The sequence below is a fragment of the Sturnira hondurensis genome, unplaced genomic scaffold (assembly GCF_014824575.4).
Source record: "Sturnira hondurensis isolate 20B ecotype Veracruz unplaced genomic scaffold, ASM1482457v3 Scaffold0022136, whole genome shotgun sequence".
Lineage (NCBI taxonomy): Eukaryota > Metazoa > Chordata > Mammalia > Chiroptera > Phyllostomidae > Sturnira > Sturnira hondurensis.
In genome coordinates, this window is record NW_028094767.1 from 5,353,351 (window position 1) to 5,374,744 (window position 21,394).

At 36.2% G+C, this 21,394-nt stretch overlaps 1 protein-coding gene across 1 annotated transcript in view; it reads right to left on the reverse strand.

Annotated features, from left to right (window-relative positions):
• COL19A1 (collagen type XIX alpha 1 chain) overlaps nt 1-21,394 on the reverse strand; it is a 341,924-nt gene that overhangs the window by 307,156 nt on the left and 13,374 nt on the right. The window contains exons 2-5 of the mRNA XM_037034331.1: nt 17,839-17,971; nt 5,922-5,996; nt 4,313-4,412; nt 2,956-2,958 (exon numbers count right to left, since the gene is read on the reverse strand). Coding sequence (XP_036890226.1) covers nt 2,956-2,958; nt 4,313-4,412; nt 5,922-5,996; nt 17,839-17,935 — 275 coding nt within the window. The 5' untranslated portion in view covers nt 17,936-17,971. The remainder of the gene's footprint in view (nt 1-2,955; nt 2,959-4,312; nt 4,413-5,921; nt 5,997-17,838; nt 17,972-21,394) is intronic.

The following is a 21,394-nucleotide window of genomic DNA, read 5'->3' on the forward strand; positions in this document are numbered from 1 at the left end:
TGGAAGACAGAGAGAAAACGTTCCTCTTCACTGGAGATTTATTTGTAGCAGAAGTTAAAGGAGACCATATCTGTCAATTATGTCACTGTGTCTAGTTCATAAAATCGTATTAAAGTTAATTGGTGTTGATTATTTTTTCACACCTAGCCTCATTGTCCCCCATTCCGAGGAACTGTTTCAGCTGCAAAAGCACCAGATCACAGGAATCATCCTAAATCAGAGATGCTACAGACTCGACACGCATATGAGTACTCCCTTCTCCCCTCTTTTTGCTAATGGGCCACAGCACTCTCATCTGCTGAACGCAAAATGGGCTGGGAATCTTTCTCAAGATTTCTCAAGATTTCTCAATCTTTCTCAATCTTTCTTAGCCACTGGGTATAAATCATAGAACCTGAGAGATAAAACTCTTTACCATTCTTTTTTTTTTTTAGAAAAAAACAGACCACTATTTATTTATTTATTTATTTATTTATTATATTTTATTTATTTATCTTTAGAAGGGAAGAGAAGGAGGAAGGGAGAGAAATATCAATGTATGGTTGCTTCTCATGCCCCCCCCCCCCCGCTGGGAACTGGCCCCTGCTAGGAACTGGCCTGCAACCCAGGCATGTGCCCTGACTGGGAATCGAACCACGATCATCTGCTTCGCAGGCCTGCGCTCAATCCACTGAGCTACACCAGCCAGGGCACCATTCTTGAATTTAATAATAAATCAAGAAATTCACTTCCCTGGTACATTTAAAATCGATTGGTTTTCCCACTGGCTAGTCAAAATAAGGGTGTGTTGTCCCTTCAGATTCAACAGTAGAATTCAACTGTTGAATTTCTCATGTAGGAATTCAACAGTCACCAACTCTTCTAAAATATTTAACTATTTAGACATTTTTATTTAAAACACATTTCTATAGAAGCATCTAATGAACTGTAAGCACTAAGAAAATAATGTGCCTCATAGTATACATGTTGTGTGTATATTTTCTCTGGAAACTTCACCATTTTCCCCTGATACTTGCTAAAACACAATTTAAAGATAATCAGAATATGATAATCTATGAGATAACTCTCTCTCAATATGTAGAGAAATAATGAATTATTTCTTTCACAAAACAAGGGATACAGAAGCCAAGGAACTCTTTTTTTAAAAGATAATGCTAGAAAACTAGGTAGCATGCCATGCAGAATCTTTAAAGCCCCCCAATACATACCATTTGCTATACCAAGGAATACTGAAAAAATAGACATGAATTTAAAATAAAGCCAAGCATATAAAGCCCTTCAGTCACCTTGAAGCTTACAATAACATTTATTTGGAGGGCCCTTGCAAGAGCGGCCGTTGGGATCCCCACATTAAGCCAGGCTTAAGGTATCTGACCAACACACTCATTAGATCTGTCTATTCATAAATCTCACCTGGAAGATGTCAGGACAATAAAAATAAGCTCAGGCACAGAAAGAATCCCCATTTTTCATACAAGATAGCATCTGCTTCTTTCTATGCTAATTCTGCAAAGCAGCTTATTTACAAATACATAAATAGCTGCAACTTTACTCAGTCTCACTGAAAAATCAAAATGGTGTCCTGGCTGGTGTGGCTCAGTGGATTGAGCATTGGCCTGTGAACCAAAGGGTCACCAGTTAGACTCCCAGTCAGAGCACATGCCTGGTTTGTGGACCAGGTCCCCAGTTGGGGCATGTGAGAGGTAACGATGTTTCTCTCCCCCTTTCTCCCTCTCTCTGAAAATACACAAATAAAATTTAAAAAAGAAGAGAAAAATCAAAATGGCATCATGTAAGAGAAGCAGCCTAGCACATTTGACCCAATGAGAGAAATTAAGTGGAAAGGAGACAAGCTGCTTGACACTTGTTAGTCAGCTTAACCAGATACCCTCCAGTTTCCTGTAGTGGAAGCACCGGGGTTCTGATGTGCAGAGTCAGAGAATTCGATTACACTGATCACCCAGGGAATACAGTGATTCAGAGCCAGGAGTCAGGAAATAAATTTTGTGTTATACCTAATATTTATTATCACACCTATTCAAAGGAAAATAGCATTGCCCAAATGTGGCAACAAGTTTTCCAGTATAATGCTTAAAATTAACTAAGTCTTCTTATGCACAGGCCTGATGGATTTTAAAAGATTTTCACTCTAATCCTTTGATCCTTTAATTCTCAAACCAGAATTAAAGGGTTTAAATCATCAAGAAGGCAGTGGGAAAGAAAACCTCAATTTATGGAAGAGAATTTGACTTTCTTAAATTAATTAACTAAATTTATTTACTAGTAGTTAAGAAAATTCTAAACTAATATATGAGGTCTGTCCAGAAAAAGTCCAGCCATTATTAATATAACAAAAATGGTTTGTGCAACAGCAATGTAACCTGGCAACCAAGGAGAGTGGACTGGAATGTACAAGTGTGAACAATGACAACTTCAATGTACTAGTCAGTGGGGGCAGTAGACACAGTATACAATGTACTGTGTGGTCATTGCCTTTAAAATGACTGAGCAAGTAAATGCAATGAATCTGCATCAAATTTTGCACTGAACTTATACATTCCTCTGCAGAAATTATTCAGATAATTCAGAAGGCCACAGCTATGGGCAACCGGTGATTGACAGCTTCATCACGATAACATATTTGCTCATGCATCATGTCTCATGCAGAGTTTTTTGGCAAAACACCCAGATGACTCATCCCTGCTACAGGCCAAATTTGGCACCCTGTGATTTCTGGCTTTTCCCAAAACTAAAATTACCTTTAAAGGGGAAGAGATCTCAGACCATTAATGAGATTCAGGAAAATATGATGGCATAGCAGATTACAATTGGGAGGTCCCAAGGTGCCTATTTTGAAGGAGACTGAGGCATCATTTTCCTGTGTACAATGTTTCTTGTGTCTTCAATAAATATCTCTTTTTCATATTACATGGCTGGATAACCACTGGACAGAACTATCTATCTATCTATAAGAAATGTACATGATATACATATTGACTTTACTGCATATGCTACCCAATCATGAAACTGCCTTGCCCTGAAGGTTTAATGCCTACATGTGAATCCACCTAACCCCCCCACAACAGCGCAGGTCTGTGGTTACATCTGCCAAAGTGCCCCATGTGACAGTCACCCATTATATTCCCCAATATCAAATTACTCTCTTCCTTTACAGTCTTCTTTTTTACCAATAAATAAGCAGTTTACTTTTAAGGAACCATATCATTAAACTAAAAGTATCAAAAGTTTCACAAAACAGAAGGCCTAAAAGAAACTTTCTCAAGGAAAAAGTAAGTTAGAAATACAGTCTACACGGAGCATGTGAGGATAGGCAATGAGATGATTAATGCTATTTCCCTTTGAGAATTTAAATGCTGAGATTCTCAACAATCCCGTCTGGCAACTTAAATATTAAGTTACCGAATAGGAAGTGAAAATGTTCATATGTGCTTTCACACAAAAACAGCTGGATGCATTTTAAACCAAATAGAATTTTGATGTTTTCTCATTGCAGTGTATTCATACACTAAAATGTTCATCTTGGACTCAAAAAGGCTGTAAATACCATGGCCATATATGCTATATTTGCCTGCCTGGTGACTCAAGCTTTCTAAGTTACTATTTATCCACCCTTAGTTACATATAGCCAACCACATGAGGAATTATTACCTTGAATAGCTAGGACCAATTGTCAGTATTTCAATGGCAAAGGATTCTTTTTTTAAATCTCAGATTTATCAGCAGAAAAAGAATAATAAAGATAACAAAGGAAATCTTTGGTACAACCAGTTTGAAATGAAATGAATATCAAGATCAAAATAAACCTGAAAAAGAGTTTTTCTTTACTATTCACTCTATACAATATATAGAATGAATGCCTAAGGGCTATGTTCTTTTAATTTATTATGAAGCTTATCTGCAGCATAAAGCATATAGAAATCAGTATGACAAATATAAGCTTTTTTTCTCTAAGTCTACATTGTACCTATGTTTTAAAGTCTACATTTTAAAATCTAATTTTGGTCATGTCTACTTTAAATAAAAATATTTCTTCAAAAAATAAAATAACTGTTCTCTAAAGATTATGCCTCTGTCTGTACATGTAAATGTTGTTTGCACCATAGAACAAGACCAGACTGCAAAGATTATTAAAAACAACAAATTTATATTTTTTATTTACCACATTTACCACACCATTCAAGTGAAAATGACAGTACTGAGATGTTTTATTTTTTAACAAATTACTTGAAATTTCCCTAGGAAATAGCTTATCTGGTATTATTACAATAAGAAGAAAAATTATTTTACTTACACAGTATCTCTAATAAGAAGTGCACTTCCCAGTCTGAAACAGCTTCGATTGCCTTCACAAAATGCACGTCGCAAAGAAAAGCTCTCTCCTAGATCAAACCCTGTAAAATGTGACAAGTTAATCCACCAATTTTATTGAATTTAGTAAATTCACAAAGATATTAAATTTTAAATGAGATTTTTTTCAAGAGAAAGACATTCTTAGAACCAGCAGTACCCCAGTAAGGAATTGTAAAGTTGTGGGGGTTTTTTTGTTTCATTTTTTGTGAAGTATAAAGAACATTATTTTAGAACATCAAAATATTTCCCTTAGACCTCTCCCAGCTAATGGCAGCTCAAATTGCTGAATATTCTAACTATAATTGTACTCAAGTTATGGATGTAGAGAATGTGTTTCGCTCCTTCCTTCAGCATATAAATAAAATCCATCCTATTGAGTTATCCTAATTGGAGTTCACCTATTTCCCATGGTTCTTTTTGCATATCATTCATGATGGATGTACCTCTGTGTACACCGAGAAGTATAGCAGTGTATGTAAATGTATTCCTCAGTGCTGGGTTCTATACAATTGTATTTGCCCTTGTTAATGAGGATTTTCTGTTCAGTGGCTTTGATTTTATATATTATTATACATTACTTTTGAAAATATACTTCAAGTTTGAATCTTATAGAACTCTTGTAAGTCCCACTTTTAATTTTTGGAGTTGATTTGTATTTCCATGTAGTTTACCTTTTGGGAAACTTCTTACTATTGTATTGAATAAATGTGATAATAAGTCAGGCCATAGCATAGGCTGATACAATCAATATGATTTCATTACAAAGTCTATTAAAGTCGTCAAGTTTTGGCTTTGCTAAATACAATTATTCCATGAACACAATTATACATCAATTTTGAAAATGCCATCTAATTTATAAAAATCAATAAAAATGTTTTGGTAAAACTCTTTCATGCCAGATGCTGTTTACAACAATGAACATGCCAATAAAACACTCATTCACCCCCCAAAAATAAAAAGAATTTTCATTGTCCATATCTATGCACTGATTTATTTCAACTAAAGTTCTACTGTTTGGATCAGCAAAATTTCTAGATTCCATTTGTCTCCTCTTAGGATGCAGAAGGACAACATATGTTTCAAAAGACTTAAATATTAATTTGCTTTGACCCAGGGAATTATCCTAAGTAAATAACCAGAGTAGTTCATTGTAGCAGCTCTGATGGCTAAAGACAAAAATTTCATTAAGTGAAAAATATCACTGCCATTCAACTGAAATCTAAGCAGCTTTAAAAAAATCATGCTTTAGAAAAATATATATTGATGTGGGAAAATGTAGTGAGATCTTTCTCATAAATTTTTTTTAATAAAATTTCTACAATGTATAAAACTTCTACAATTTTAAATAACCTTTTTTCTACAAGAGGTAGACTTGTTGGTCTTCAAACAATATACAACTCTGTTTTCAGCCTATTTTCTACATCATCCATATTCTTTGCTTTTAATCTTTTATATTGATGTCATCATCTCAAGGAACTCCCCGTGACGTATTACATGTTTGGTGATAAGTTTACATATAATGCCCCTTTGTAAAGGATTACGATGCTTACCTGAAACTTCCAGTGCATCTCTACTGTCTTGTCTAAACTGATGGCCCCCTGTCCTCAGGATAGCACATTGTTTTTCTATTTAAAAAAAAAAAAGTATTGAGGACTTCACTACATTTCCTATCATTTTTTCAAATAAATTTGAAGCAAACAATATAATTAGAAACTTAAAAATAGAAATAACTTAAATCATTTTATTAAATTTCTATAAAATGAGGATAAGAAAATTACCTACCTAACAGTGTGTCTGTGAAGATTACATATAGTTATTTATGCATGTGAAGTGCTCGGAACAGTACCTGGTATGCAGTAAATGCTTGTTAGTGTTCTCTATTATTGCTATTTATTATTATTATTATCATATCCCAATTGTTGCTATATACTTGATGTTAGAGAATTAGCTTTGGCATCATTAAATTCTCATATTCAAAGCATATTTCAATATTAAAGCAAGTGAACTACTATTATATTTCAACATAACTTTAATATAGATCTTGATATCAGGTGATGTGAAACTTTAAAATAGCAGGTGACTAATATGAACTGATTAAATTCCCCCCCAAATTCATATGTTGAGGTTTTAATGCACAATATGATGGTATTTGGAGGTGGGGCCTTAGGAGGTAGGTAATTAGTTTTGGATGAGGTCACAGGGCTAAGGCCCCCATAATAGGACTGGTGTCCTTATTTATAAGGAGATGGACAGACAGGAACTTTTTCCCTCTCCCATCTGGAGAAACCAGAAAGAGTGCCCTTACCAGAACTTTGTCACCCTAGCACCCTGACCTTGGACTTCCCAGCCTCCTGTCAAATAAGTGATGTTGAAGCCACCACCTAATATCAACAAGGTATTCCTAAAGTAAGACAGCAACATAGATAGATGTTATGAAAATAAAATTAAAGCCCTGGCTGGTGTAGCTCAGTGGATTGAGCGCAGGCCTGCGAACCAGAGTATTGTGGTTTGATTCCCAGTCAGGGCACATGCCTGGGTTGCAGGCCAGTTCCCAGCAGGGGACTCACGAGAGGCAACCATACATTGATATTTCCCTCCCTCACTCCTTCCCTTCCCCTCTAAAGATAAATAAATAAAATCTTTAAAAAAAGAAAATAAAATTAAAAAGTAAAGTCCTCATATATAAAAGTGGCCTATAGTGAAAAAATGAGAAAATCACTAAGAAAGTATTATAATTAAGAACTAATGCAAAGATTTCTTAAAAGGGACATAGGAAGCACTAATTAAAGATTGATAAATTGGACTTCATTAAAATTGAAATCTTTAATTTTGCTAAATCTAAATCTAAAATGTTGCTGAGACATTAAATGCATTTAATTACATTCAAAGAAATAAAGATACAGTTTGTCTCCATCGAAAGCAAATTTACATATTCAATACTACCACAACACACTCATATAGTAATGTACAGGCCCACACTTATTTTTTATTATCTAGTTATATTTAAATCTGAATCAGGTTAAACTCTGGGAAGGTGATAGTCAATTCATAATTCAGACAAAATTGCACCCAATTTTAAGAATATGTCAAGGTAACCATACAATTAGAGAGATCTTCTTAAACTAAATTTAATAAGTATTTTGCCATCCTATTTTACAATCCTAACCTTAATTCTTCTCAGCTAAAATTCATGTTTGGGTTTAATGACTTCAAAGTTTTTAATACAGAAGGGAGATAAAACCACTTAAAATAAACTTGATCTCCTGCTGTGTGGAACGTGGAAACTCCTGACTCTCAAGTTCAACTGCGAAGCTCCCGAGTCCTTTCTTTAACAAATGCACCACAGAGTTCTGGGCCACTGACCGGGCATCATCTTAACGTATTTGATCAGAAAAATAAATTAGATTCTAAATAGTGCTACCACTTACTCAGAAGCTTCAATACACATAAATGAAATTATAGCACAGAATGATTTTGTGGAGATTACTAATAGTTTTGTGGAGATTACTAATAATATGGAGATTACTTATTAGCTGCTTAGGAAATTCCTACTTCAGAGATCTAAACATAACTGCAGGTCCTATATAATAGTATAATTGGACAATTTGTAAACATTATTAATTTTTAAATCAGATTTATAGTTGCTTTTTTACAAAACCCAAGTATCTTTGCATCAAAAAGTAGAGGATGTTGCTGAGAGACATTAAATTCCTAAACAACTGAAGAGATTAACCAAGTATTTAGATCGGAAGATTCAGTATTGCTAAGATGTCAGTTGTCAATCTATTTCCATATTCAATGCAATACCAAATAAAATCCCAACAGGGTGTGGGTGTATGTACATGTGTGTGAACTGGCAAGCTGATTCTCATATTTCTACAAAACTACTAAAAAAGTAAAATAGCTAAGGCAAAATCCAAGAAAAACAAGCTAGAAACCTTACACAGTCACATATCAGAAATTTTTATAACATTGTGTTTGTTGGTGCCCAGATAGGTAAACCGATCAATTAAACAAAGAGTCTAAAAACAGACCCATGCAACCTTTATTTGCCATAAAAAGTCCAGTAGTATACAATGGGGAAAGGATTGTCTTTTCAATGAATGGTTCTGGCTCAATTGGATCTCCATATGGAAAAACACTGAATAGCTCTGGCTGGTGTGGTTCAGTGGATTGACTGCCAGACTTTGAACCAAAGGGTCACCGGTTCAATTCCCAGTCAGAGAACATGCCTGGGTTGCAGGCTAAGTCTCCAGTATGGGGCACATGAGAGATAACCACACGCTGATGTTTCTTTCCCCCTCTTTCTCCTTCCCTTCCCCCTCTCTAAAAATAAATAAAATCTTTAAAAAAAATAAGAAAAACACTAAAACACTGAACATTGACCTTTACCTCACACCATGCACAGAAATTAATTACAGATTATCTTAGACCTAAATTTGAAAGGTAAAACAATAAAGGACTAAGGAAAATATAAAATCTTCATGAACTTGGGGTAGCAGAGACTTCTTATAAACAAGACATGGAAAGCACTAATTGTAAAAGATTGATAAATTGAATTTAATTAAAATTAAAATCTTTATTAATCAAAAGACAATATTAAAAGAGCAAAATGGCAAGCCACAACTGGGAATCACACTCTTGCAACAGACACCCCAAAAAGTTTATCTAGAATATACAAAGAATCCTCACCGATCAATAAGAAAAAGACTGAAACCCTATTTTGAAAATGTGCAACAACAAAAAAGAAAACACTTAAGCATTCACAAAACAGAATATCCAAATTGTCAACCAGCATATTAAAGGGAGCTCAACATCATTAGTAGTCAGGGAAATGCAAAGTGAACCCACAATGAGACACAACTAAATGGCTAAAACTTAAATACCTGACAGCACTAAGTGTTGAGAGGGGGCAGAGCAAAGAGAACTCTCCTGCATCACTTTGTGGGAGTGAAAATAGTGCAACCACTTTAAAAAACTGTTGGGCAGCATTTATTAAAGCCAAATATACCCGAATCCTATGACCTAGAAACACAGTGACCCAAGAGCAGTGAGTAAAAAAATAAGTGTAAATGGCCCTTTTAAAAGAGAATATTCATTGCAGCATTATTCATAATAGCCTAAAACTGGGAGCAACCCAAATGTTCACTGACAAGAGAAAAAAATAAATAACTTTGAATATATACAATGAAAAACTGCATAGCAAAAAAAAAAAAAATGAACTACTGATACATGTAACAACCTGAATGAATCTCAAAGACATAAATTAAGTAGAAAAAATGCCATTCCAAACAAAGACCACTTATCACAAAATTCTCTCTCTTTTTTAAATATTTCATTTATTTATTTTTAGAGAGAAAGGAAGGGAAGGAGAAAAAGTGGGAGAGAAACATCAATGTGTGGTTGCCTCTCACATGGCCCCCACTGGGGACCTGGCCTGCAACCCAGGCATGTGCCCTGACTGGGAATCGAACCAGTGACCCTTTGCTTCACAGGCCTGTGCTCAATCCACTTAGCTACACCAGCCAGGGCACAAAATTCTCTTTTTATGAAGTTCAAGAGATTATACAACTAGTCAATGTCAGTGTACTGGTACCTTACTGGGACATCAAGTTGGGGTCAAACTTGGGGTTCTGCAAATGTTCTATATTTTTACCTGAGTAGCAGTTACACAGAAGTATAAAAACATGTATAAAAATTTGTTGCATTCTACATGAGACTTGTTTATCTTAGTGTATGTAATACCTCAACGAAACAAGGAAAACAGCATGTCTGTGAGAAAAATACTTTAAACTAAAGGAGCTTCTTATAAAACAAAACAAAAACCAAAATTCAGACCAAATTTTCATAATGAATATGTGACTATAAAATAAGATTAACTTTAAATTCTTCACAAGGGAAGCCCCAATAGATGATTGGCAAAACAAATCTCAAGACAGTGAAAATAGACTTCTTACTATGACCTTTTGATAATGAAGGGAAGGTAAACTGGACTACTGCCAAGTTGGCAACAGTGCATGTCTTATTTAAATTCTTCCAGAGACTTAATGAATATATGATGTCAAAGTAATAAACCTGTGATTCTGAAATGAATTGAATTCAACATTTCCATCAATACTTATGAGCGTATTTCTTCACAGAAACCATTAGTTTATGAAAATCAAACACAGCGTTATATCTTTAGAATGTGGTTTATTGTAAAATGTTACACAAAATAAATGAAAACTTAATGTTAAATATTTGGTGGTCAGGTTAAAGTCACAATAATCTGAATGCATGAGGTTTAGGGATCCATTTGATAAAATGGCAAGGTAGTGGAAGTGGCTATCACAAGTTGAAAGTGTTAATATTGACACACGCACTTTAATATGAAATAAAGCGCCCTTTTTCAGTACATGTGCACGTGCCTTGAAGAACCACCGATGAGACCGTGGTCCAAACACCCTGTCAGGTAGACAGGAGAATCAATGCCGGGTGCCGTTTCAAAGGCTCTCTGGACTGTTTCAAAAGTAATTTCTAAAATTTTACCACACAAAAAGGTGTATGACTTAGGGACCCTTATTCAACAGATCTTTTGAAGGAAAATGTAAATGTTTTTAATGAATTCATGCTAAAACAGTGGTGGTGGTTGTCAGAACCACTTTCTTCCTCACTGTGCTTGAAGGCCCTGGGAAGTTTGTAGGACAGAGAGATATGAAAGGGGGCAGAGAAAACACAAAGGAAGGCGGCTACATCAGATTTGAGTAGATTATCTAGATTGTATTCAGATTATCCACAAATATATATACATTTTAAAAAGATTTTTACCCTTTTCTCCCTCCAAAAATCGGAATCCTGAGGACCTAAGAACAAATCATTAAAGAGACATTGTGTGACTTTCCCCCACATCATACAGCCACCCACTCGGAGGCCAAGTTCAGAGACACGTATAAAGGACACATGGACAAAACCAAGGGGGGTAGGATCAAGGGTGGGAAGTGGGGATGGCTGGGGTCGGGGGAGTGATGGAGGGAAAGTGGAGACAACCATACTTGAACAGCAATAAAAAAATTATTAATAAAAAAAGAAAAACTAAAGTTTCCTATAGTCCAACCTTTTTTCTCTGTGTGAAACAGTGCACATCAAAGCCAAATTCTAAACAGAATGATAGAGTACCTATAAACTCTCCTCACTCTTTAGAAGAAATGCTTTTTTCCCCCAATCTCAGTTTGAAACATGTGCTTTAAAAAAAAAATCACTTTCTCCGTAATCTCTAAATCCTTGTACCATGTTCTCATGGTGGCTGGCCTCCTATTGTATTGCTAAGCATTATAAACTGAGATTGGATCACACATCTTTGCAGCATATTTTTCTTATCATGGTTCTGGCATTTTTTATACCCACTCAGATAGGTTTTCAGTTTAACAGAGTATTTGCTAAAGGCATGTTGAATTCCCCTTTTTGGCCTCTCAGAAAGCTAAAAAGCCCAGACCAGTTCAAATCCATTCTTTAGGGTTTCATTTCTTTCCAATTGATTTAATACATAAAAGATCTGTCAGTGTTGCTGTCACTGAAAACTGACCAGTCACTCCCTATGGACACAGAGGCCTCTGGCCTTAGGAAAAGCCAGGGATTCGGGGGGGATCATTATAAAGAGGAAAATTAAATTAGAGGCATCATTAAAAATAGATGTAAACATGTTCTATTACATTCTTTGTAGTTTGTTAAGGGTTCGTAGTATTACTTAAGCTATTCATATACCACTTTACTAACTGCAGGGCAATAAAATATATAATTTGTCTAAAGGAGATATAATTTATCTTTTAATTTTGCTAAGTTGTACATATTTCTACACATTTGTACTTAAGTATTTGTGTATTATGAATAATATAGAGTAGCAGCATTCAGTTAACTGGGAAAAGACTTCCTGAAGGGTCTTCAGGGAAGATTCATTACTGAAAGATATTAATTCAGAAGCCTACCCATTCACACATCTGGTAATAGCCCTGGAAGGCAAGCATGACCATCTCTCAAGAGGTATCACAGGGCAGTATTTCTTGCTTCTACAAATTTTCCAGAGTCTAAGGTGTATGTAGCGTTTAACCTTACAGGCTTACAAATCAGAAACGCAAAGGACAGACCCCTCAGTCCCTCCTCCTCACTTACCTGATTCTAGTCTCCTGTCCTGTATTGTTATTTCTCCCACAAGCCGAACACACTGCTGCCTCAGGGCCCTGGAACGTGTGGCTTCCCAGGCGTTCATTGCCTCACTCTCCCACTGTCTTCATGCCTCTGCTTCAATGTCCCCACACAAGGGCAGCTTTCCCTGACCACTCTCTATGGTAAAACAACCTGCTCCCTTCGCCTCCTGTAGGATTTGCTAGATATAGCAAATACAAACACAGGACACCTAATTAAATGTAAAGATCAAATAAATAACAAAAATACTTTTAGTGTAAGTATATCCTACACAATACTTGGAACATACTTGTGCTGAAATAAAAATAATTACCTGGTATTCAGATTTAACTGGGTGTCCTGTATTTTATATTGCAACCCTACCTGCATGCTCAGACTCTGTGAGGCCAGAAACAATGGGGTTATGGATCAAGAAGGTGACAGTGAAGATTGAAATGGGAAGGAATTGAGACACAGGAATCAATAGGACGTGATAATATAATGGGTTGACTGTAGGGAGGAGGGAGAACTGGCTTGCTTAGTTAGGTGAAAGTTTAGTTTACGGAACAGAATCCCACTAGAAGAACATTAATTTGGCTAGGAGTAAATTAATCTGTGGTGAGACAGAGGAAGAGTTAGAAATGCTAAGTTTGAGGTGTCATTAAAAAATTCAAATGAAGTTATTGAACGGGCAGTTTGAGGTATGCGTATGGAATCAGAAGAGAGGTCCGGGCTGTGCAGAAAATTTGGGAGTGATTAACATATAAATCACATTGAAAAATGCCTGGGTTGCAGGCTAAGTCCCCAGTATGGGGCACGTGAGAGATAACCACACACTGTTGTTTCTTAGGTCACTCCCAGGGACCTAAGAGGAAAAGAGGGAAGTGCTATCTCTAAAGAAATTGCAACATTTCTCGTCCATTTTTCCTGTTTTGTTCTTCCCATTTCTTCATATCCTCAGGAATATAAATAATATACTATGGAACTATTACTCCAGTTAAACTAAAATCTGCTTATTTTATAGATGTTCCTCTATTTATCAGTCTTTTTTTCCTAACAGTATTAAGAAAATATTAAGTGTATTAAGGAAAATTGTTTACCTTTAGTGGCAAAACTCATGACACAGCATTTGTTTGCCTTAGGATGGGAAGAGGAAGAGTAGCAGTTTACCACAGGTATAGATGTGGTTTGTTTTTCTTTCACAATTGAATCAAAATAAGAGCTCTTTGGGGGTTTGCATTTAAAATTAAAAAGGCTAAAACCGAATTCCTGTTGGACAGAGGGGGAAGCAGGCCTTTTAATCTTATTTTTGCTGGTTGCCCTCAGGCCCCCTGTTCACTTCATACTTTGACAGCAAGTCTGATAAAGGACTGCAGAGTATTCTAGGTTGGGAGAAAATCACTGGTTAACAAAAATAGGGACATTGGTCCAGAATATAACAAAAATAATATGGAAAAGTGACCAATCAAGAAAAAAGAGGGGAAGGAGGACAAAAATATTTTAACAGATCACAAAAGATCACAGAATGAATCTTCACTACTTATTTTGTATCCAAAGCTATTCCTCCAATGGAGTAGCAACAATACCTTTATTAAACAATTGTGAAGCTTTCCGCCACTTAGAAGTCACAGAGAACATTGGTCAGTAGCACCATGCTTTCCTGGTACCATACTGAACACGAGGAATTCTTAAAAGCATAAAACAATATTCCCTATATNAAGTGACCAATCAAGAAAAAAGAGGGGGAGGAGGACAAAAATATTTTAACAATAAAGATCACAAAAGATCACAGAATGAATCTTTACTACTTATTTTGTATCCAAAGCTATTCCTCCAATGGAGTAGCAACAATACCTTTATTAAACAATTGTGAAGCTTTCCGCCACTTAGAAGTCACAGAGAACATTGGTCAGTAGCACCATGCTTTCCTGGTACCATACTGAACACGAGGAATTCTTAAAAGCATAAAACAATATTCCCTATATGACAGCATACTTTCTCCTCTGAATGTCAGAATGCAATGTGTGTCCACTAGTAAAAGCCAAATTTCAGAATAATGTGGGGTTTTTTGCAGTCAACATAAAATTAGTTTAAAAGGGTTTATGTGTATAGTTTGGGGCCTAAGTTTATAATCAATTCAATCTACATGCTTAACTTGAAGTTTTACCAAAAGTAGTAGAGAAATTATGATTTAAATGGATTCTACCATATGTCTTTTAAATTTATTTATTTATTTATTTATGCTCATTCGAGGACATTTTCCATTGCATTTTAGAGAGAGGAAGGGTGAGAGAGAAACATTGGTCAGTTGTCCCTGGTACACTCCCAGACCTGGGATCATACGCACCCCGACCCGGACCAACCCCGCAACCCTTTGGTTACAGGACAGTGCTCAAACCAACTGAGCCACACTGGCCAGGATTTCATATCTCTTTTTATTAATCATGGGGTTTTTTGCTGCTTTTCCTTATTATGGTTTTCTGTTTTTATTATGATGATAATAAACCTATACTTTGTCTTAAAAGAAAAAGAGGAACTTCCAATCATTTGATACATACGTTTCTATCATAGAAGAAAGTTTTTAAGCAACTGAGTAAGTTTTGAGACGGTCTACATGCTGTGTAACTTTTAATACAATTCTCTTCCCCACCCTCTTCTGACAGCTAAGTTACAACTTCCACATTCAAACAGAACTTCATCTGCAGCATGAAAATATGCAAATATGCCTTATCTTATAACCCCCACATAATAGTAACAATTGATGAAAAATATTAAATAAATTCTTAATAGCCTCATGACATTAAAATTCAAGTTGTTATTGAATCTCTCCATATTACCCTTAGATTCTGTCTCAACTGGGACAATATTCCAAGTATGGTAATTGTTAAATATACCATAAAGCAAAGCAATTAGGTGACTCAATTTATCCTTCATATATTTAGGTTTAACAGTAGACTGTTGACAACTTCACAGACTCCAGAGCTGAAACCCTAGCCTCTCCCTCAGACTGGTTATATTTTATTTTTAGATGTAATCACTTCCCTCCGGTAAATGGTTAGTGACCACACGCACAGGTCTGCACACGAGGAAACTAAAACAGGAACCTGCGCTGTGAATCAGCTACACAAGACACGGAAGAGTGGCCTTGTCATTCCGTGCCCAGCGGGTCATCTCACTACAGTGCTGTGCTGACATTTTAACTAGTGCAAATGATACCTGAAGTTCAGCAATTTCCATGGCATGTTGAGTATGCCTTACTTCAGAAGCACCTTCTATCAAATGGCATAATAAAAAACAACTCTTCATTTTGTTTTTAATTTCTTTTAGTACTTTATGTGAATCTTGTTAGGGTTCAGATTAATTTTGAATTCATACCCTTATGAAAATTACTCACAAGGATTAACTGGGTAAGTTCATGGACCGGCATATACACATTTTGGTAGTTCTACATACAATATAACCTGACTGAAGAATTGAGATACCAAAGCTGCAAAAGCAAAACGTTCAGGGGCATCCCAAGCTGGGGAAGTTTCAGTTATGTGAGATGATTCAGTTCCACAGATCTGCTGAACTGCACTGTGCCTAGAGTCAATAGTCCTGCATTACACACTCAGAAATTTGTTTAGAGGGCAGACCACATGTTCAGTGCTCTTACCACAATAAACAAAAAGTTACTAATGGCAAAAATAACAAAATCAAAGGGACCTGGTAGCATAAGATGCAGAAAAACCAAATGAGAGAAAAAGGTCAAATATGCTAAAGGTGGATGATTCCAAGCATTTCCTCAGACACGCTGCACTAGATTTTCCTGGGGAGCTTGTTAAAGGTATAATGACTGAACCCCACTCCAGGCTTCCTGCACAATGGACATCTCTGAGAGTGGGGCTTGCAAACCAGTGCCCTCAGTGATACTTGCTTGCTCTAAAATTGGAAAACCATTTATGGAGATACTTCAAGTCATTGCTATCATCAAAAACATTTATTATGCACCAGCACATGCCTAAAAACTGTGCCCTTCTTAATTAAATATTCATTTTCCTTTCTAACCAAAAAAGTCCTATGCCCTCTGATTAAGTTGCCATCTGCATTACCTATTAAATCTTTTAAAAGGAAGACACATAAAGAAATGCAGAAGAGTAGCACCATTATCAGAATAAACTCTCCTGCTCAATGTACTTCTTCCCACGAGTCACTAGTGATTTTTCTTACTGACTGAAGTTTCCCCCCCCCAAATATGACGGTCACAGGTTGTCATTTGTACAGTGGTAGAATACACAAACTTTCATGTAAATTATTTTAGAAAATGTACCTCCTGCCAAATTACAAAAAAAAAAATCATAGACTTACATAACATTCCCAGAGACTAAAATTTGTTACAACTTTATAAGAAATGATTTTTATTTTATATTTGCTTCAAACTCACAAGTCTTCTACTAGAGTGTATTTATACCTGTTTAGCAAAAATTATTGAGCAATATATTTAAAAGAACAAACACAAAGAGCCTCAGACTCAGAATACTTCACCACATGTGACCATCATCAGAATACATCACATGGGATTGTTTGCATGGGAGAGTTGAAGTTCTTTTTGATTATCAAAAAGCTTCTTTAATGTACATAGCTCAACTTTTAATTATGAGGTACATATAGATCAGATCAATAACTTACACATCCTCAATGTTCAAGAAAAGTTCCAAATTATCCACATAATCACATATAAAAGGCAGAGGTGGAAGTAAATATTTCAAATTGCTTATAAGCCCTTTGGAAATATTTATGAGGTTGGTAATCTAACAATTGCAAATAAATATTATCTACTTAATTCAAATATTTTGTTCACCACATCCGAGGCATCACAAAACTGATGTATAATTCAATGACACTTTTTTACACCTATTCTGTTTTTCACTCTTTCCTAATTAAGGCTAGCTATTTCTCCAGTTAATCCTAACGGGTGAAGGGTTTCTGTACTTATAATTTGAATAACTTACAACTTAAAGGGGAAAAGGAGAAATATATACACACACACGGACATGAACACAGATACATTTATATCTATAAATACCAATAAGGGAAAGGAAAGGCCATTTAGACTAATAAAACATACACACAAAAACAAGGCAATTTTAGAAATTCTCAGTGTTCAACAGGAAAGTCAATGGGGGAAACTATGAATTATTAGTTATTTTGTCCTAATAAAATTAATCCATGGCCTCTTCAACTTTAACAAGATTTATTTTCATATTTTTAAAAAATAATTTAAAGACTATAAATAACATTTGGCGACTAGAAAAAGCGTAGCCTGGATACCTGGCTTGTCCCTGACTGTCACGGAAGTGGAAGCAGGAAGCAGGAGCATCGCCGCCCAGAGCCAGTGTTTCCAACAGCCAGTGTGAGAGTGACTCATTGTGCCTTGAAACCATGTGAGCAAGTGTCCACAGATCTGCAGCAAAACAAAGAATTTGAATTGAGCTTGTTACATGATTCCTTCGTTATATATCCAGAAAATTCACTCAGTCATTTTTAATGCTATAGCCACAAAGTGCTAGAATAAGATTTTATGGTTAGTTGACTAAATGTTCTAGTTACTAAAGAATTGCTATTCCACAAATCCACTGAAGTATCTCAGGCCAAGATCACCAAGCTCTTGAAAGAAGAATTCTTTTCTCTCCCCATCTAATTCAAGTGCGGGTAGTACTTCCAATAGCTGGCCACTCCCTCCTCCTGAAACCCTCATTTTCATTGGCCTCTCCAGCCTCATACTCCCTGGGATTTCCTTCTAGATTCCCTTCTTGGATATTTTTTCTTCTCTTCCTCATTTCTTACCACTGGAGTCTTGGGCCCTACTCTTCTATCTCTTTATAATGTCTCCCTAGGTGATCTCACCATTTTCTGGGCTTTAAATAGTATCTGTCAGCTGGTGACTCTAAAATTTACATCTCTAGCCCAGTCCCCTTCTCTGAACTTTAAACTGTGTGTCCACTTGCCTACTCAATAATCTCTCTTAGATGTCATACAGGCATCCATAACTGTACGAATTAAATGCTTGCTTCTCAGTCACAGCTTGTTCCTCTCATGCCCTCCCCAGTCTCAATAACTGGCACCCAACAAAATACTCAAACCAGAACCTAAGCATTCATTGATTCTTCTGTCTTCTATATCACCATCTCCCACATCCAAACTATTAACAGGTCATATCAATGTTACCCCGAAAACTTTCCAAATCCATTCATTACTCTCCAGTCCTCTGCCACTATCCTAGGTCAGATTGTCTGCGTCAGTTTCCTTAACTAATTTCCCCCATCCTTCATCTGCTCCTGACCAAATTCACTCTATATATAGCCCTAGAGAGCTTTTCTTTACTTAAAAAATGTTTATTGATTTTAGACAGAGAAAAACATCGATGTGACAAACATTAATTCATTCCTTGCATGCATGTAAAGTTGGATCATGTCATTTCCTACTTCAAACCCTTGGATGGTTTCCCATTATTCTCCAAATGCAATCTAAAAGCCTTTCTATGGCCTAGAAGCCATGGATAATCTGGCCCCTAACCACCTCTTCCAGTCTCATTTAGCACATTTCTCTTCGCTAATGTCCTGTTTCTCAAATTCGCTAGCTCTTTCCAACCTCAGGACTTTTGTACATGCTATTTCCTCATCTGGAAACACACTGGGTCCCACTGTATCTTGTGGGACCTGTGTTCTATTACTGTATTCTGATCACTTGGCATAGTACCTGGAAAAGCAGGGACTCCATACAAATTTACAGGAAAAGGAGAAGGGATTAAGAACTACAAATTGGTAGTTACAAAATAGTCCAGGGGATGTAAAATGCATCATAAAGAAGATAGTAAAGAATATTATAATAACTGTCTATGTACAGCTCCAGGTAGACACTTGAAATATCATGGGTATACTTTGTAAAGTCTATGATTGTCTGCCACTATGCCATAGAACTGAAACTAATATAAAATAATATTGAATGTAAACTATAATTAAAGAGAAAATTTTTTTAACTGAAGAATTTTTATTTTTAAAAAAAAAATTTATTTATTTATCTTTAGAGGGGAAGGGAAGGAGAGAAGGAGAGAAGTATCAATGTATGACTGACTCTCATGAGTCAGTCCCCTCCTGGGAACTGGCCGCAACCCAGGCATGTGCCCTGACTGGGAATCGAACCGCGATTGTGTGGTTCGCAGGCCTGTGCTCAATAAAAAGAAAATTTTAATAAATAATAGCTGAATTTTAAAAAGTAAAAAACTGCCAATTTTCAAATCTTGAAATACAGTGAATTAAACTTTTCTTTAAATCTGCAGTGACAATAATTAATTCTGTATTTTATAATTCTTTTTTTAAGAAGTATGTGTTTCTCTATTTTACTTCTTTTTTTATTATTTTATTTATCTTTAGAGGGGAAGGGAAGGAGAGAAGTATCAGTGTATGGTTGCCTCTCATGAGTCCCCTGCTGGGAACTGGCCTGCAACCCAGGCATGTGCCCTGACTGGGAACTGAACCGCGATCGTGTGGTTCGCAGGCCCACACTCAATCCACTGAGCTATGCCAGCCAGGGCTGTATTTTATAATTCTTACGACATTTCAAAATATAATATTTCAAAGGTTACTATAATAATTATCTTTTTGTACATTTCTAAAATGTTTACTATTGAATGTTTTTGGTTTCAGTCTTGATTAAATAGAGACATACTCCACTCAGCTAGGAATATTTGAAAAAACCTTCTATCAAATTTTCAAAATAAATCCTGTATACATTAAAAATAAAACCAAAACAGCTTTCCCAGATCTTTAATCTTTTTTTTTTTTAAGATTTTATTTATCTTTAGAGGGGGAGGGAAGGAGAGAGGGAGAGAAATATCAATGTATGGTTGCCTCTTGTGTGTCCCCTGCTGGGAACTGGCCTGCAACCCAGGCATGTGCCCTGACTGGGAATCAAACTGCGATCGTGTGATTCGCAGGCCCAGATCTTTAATCTTGACTGCAGGCCGTTGACAGGGGTGACCCCAACAAAATTGCCAAGGATGAAGCTTTCCTTGTGGTCTTTCTGGACCTCTCCTCCAGATCCCTGTCCCTCTCCCCAGACGCCTGATGTTCTCAGGCTACTTCCTGCTGCCATGGACCTACCTCTGGTGCCCTCTTTGGATTCCTCAGTTCTGAGCTTTGTCCAGTCTCCTTTCTTACCAAAGCTTGCCTATTTTCTGTCCTGTCCCTCGGGTCCCAATAAAGTGATTATCAAGATAATGTTATAAATGAATCTAAAGCAATGTTATCATAGTTTAATGTATTTTCTTCCCAGGTAAGGTTTAAATTTTAACACAGACCTTTAATGTTATCCCAATGGAGTGAGTAATGTAGAACCTTAGGATAATATATGCGGAGGATAAGCTCTCTTAAGGCCCTCAAATCACATTTTTTCCAAACCTGTACAAAAACGTCTCATGATACATTTTAAGGAAGATATGAAGAATGTTGGCCATACGTGCCGTCATTTTCTGCAGAAGAATTTCTTTTATATATGGTGTTTTATTTTAATACTCATAATAAATGAGAGGCAGGGATGTCTGGCCCTCCCATTAGTAGAGTATAGGGCAAGAGATCCACATGCTATACATCTAAATATTCAAAAGTTAAAAATGAAACTAATAAAACTTATAAGAAGTAGCCCTGGCTGTTGTGGCTCAGTGGATTGAGTGCTGACTTGTGAACTAAAGGGTTGATGGTTTGATTCCCAGTCAGGGCACATGCCTGGGCCCAGGTCCCAGGTGGAGGGTGCTTGAGAGACAACCACGCATTGATGTTTCTCTCCCTTCCTTCCCCTCACTCTAAAAATGAAAAAATAAAATCTTTCA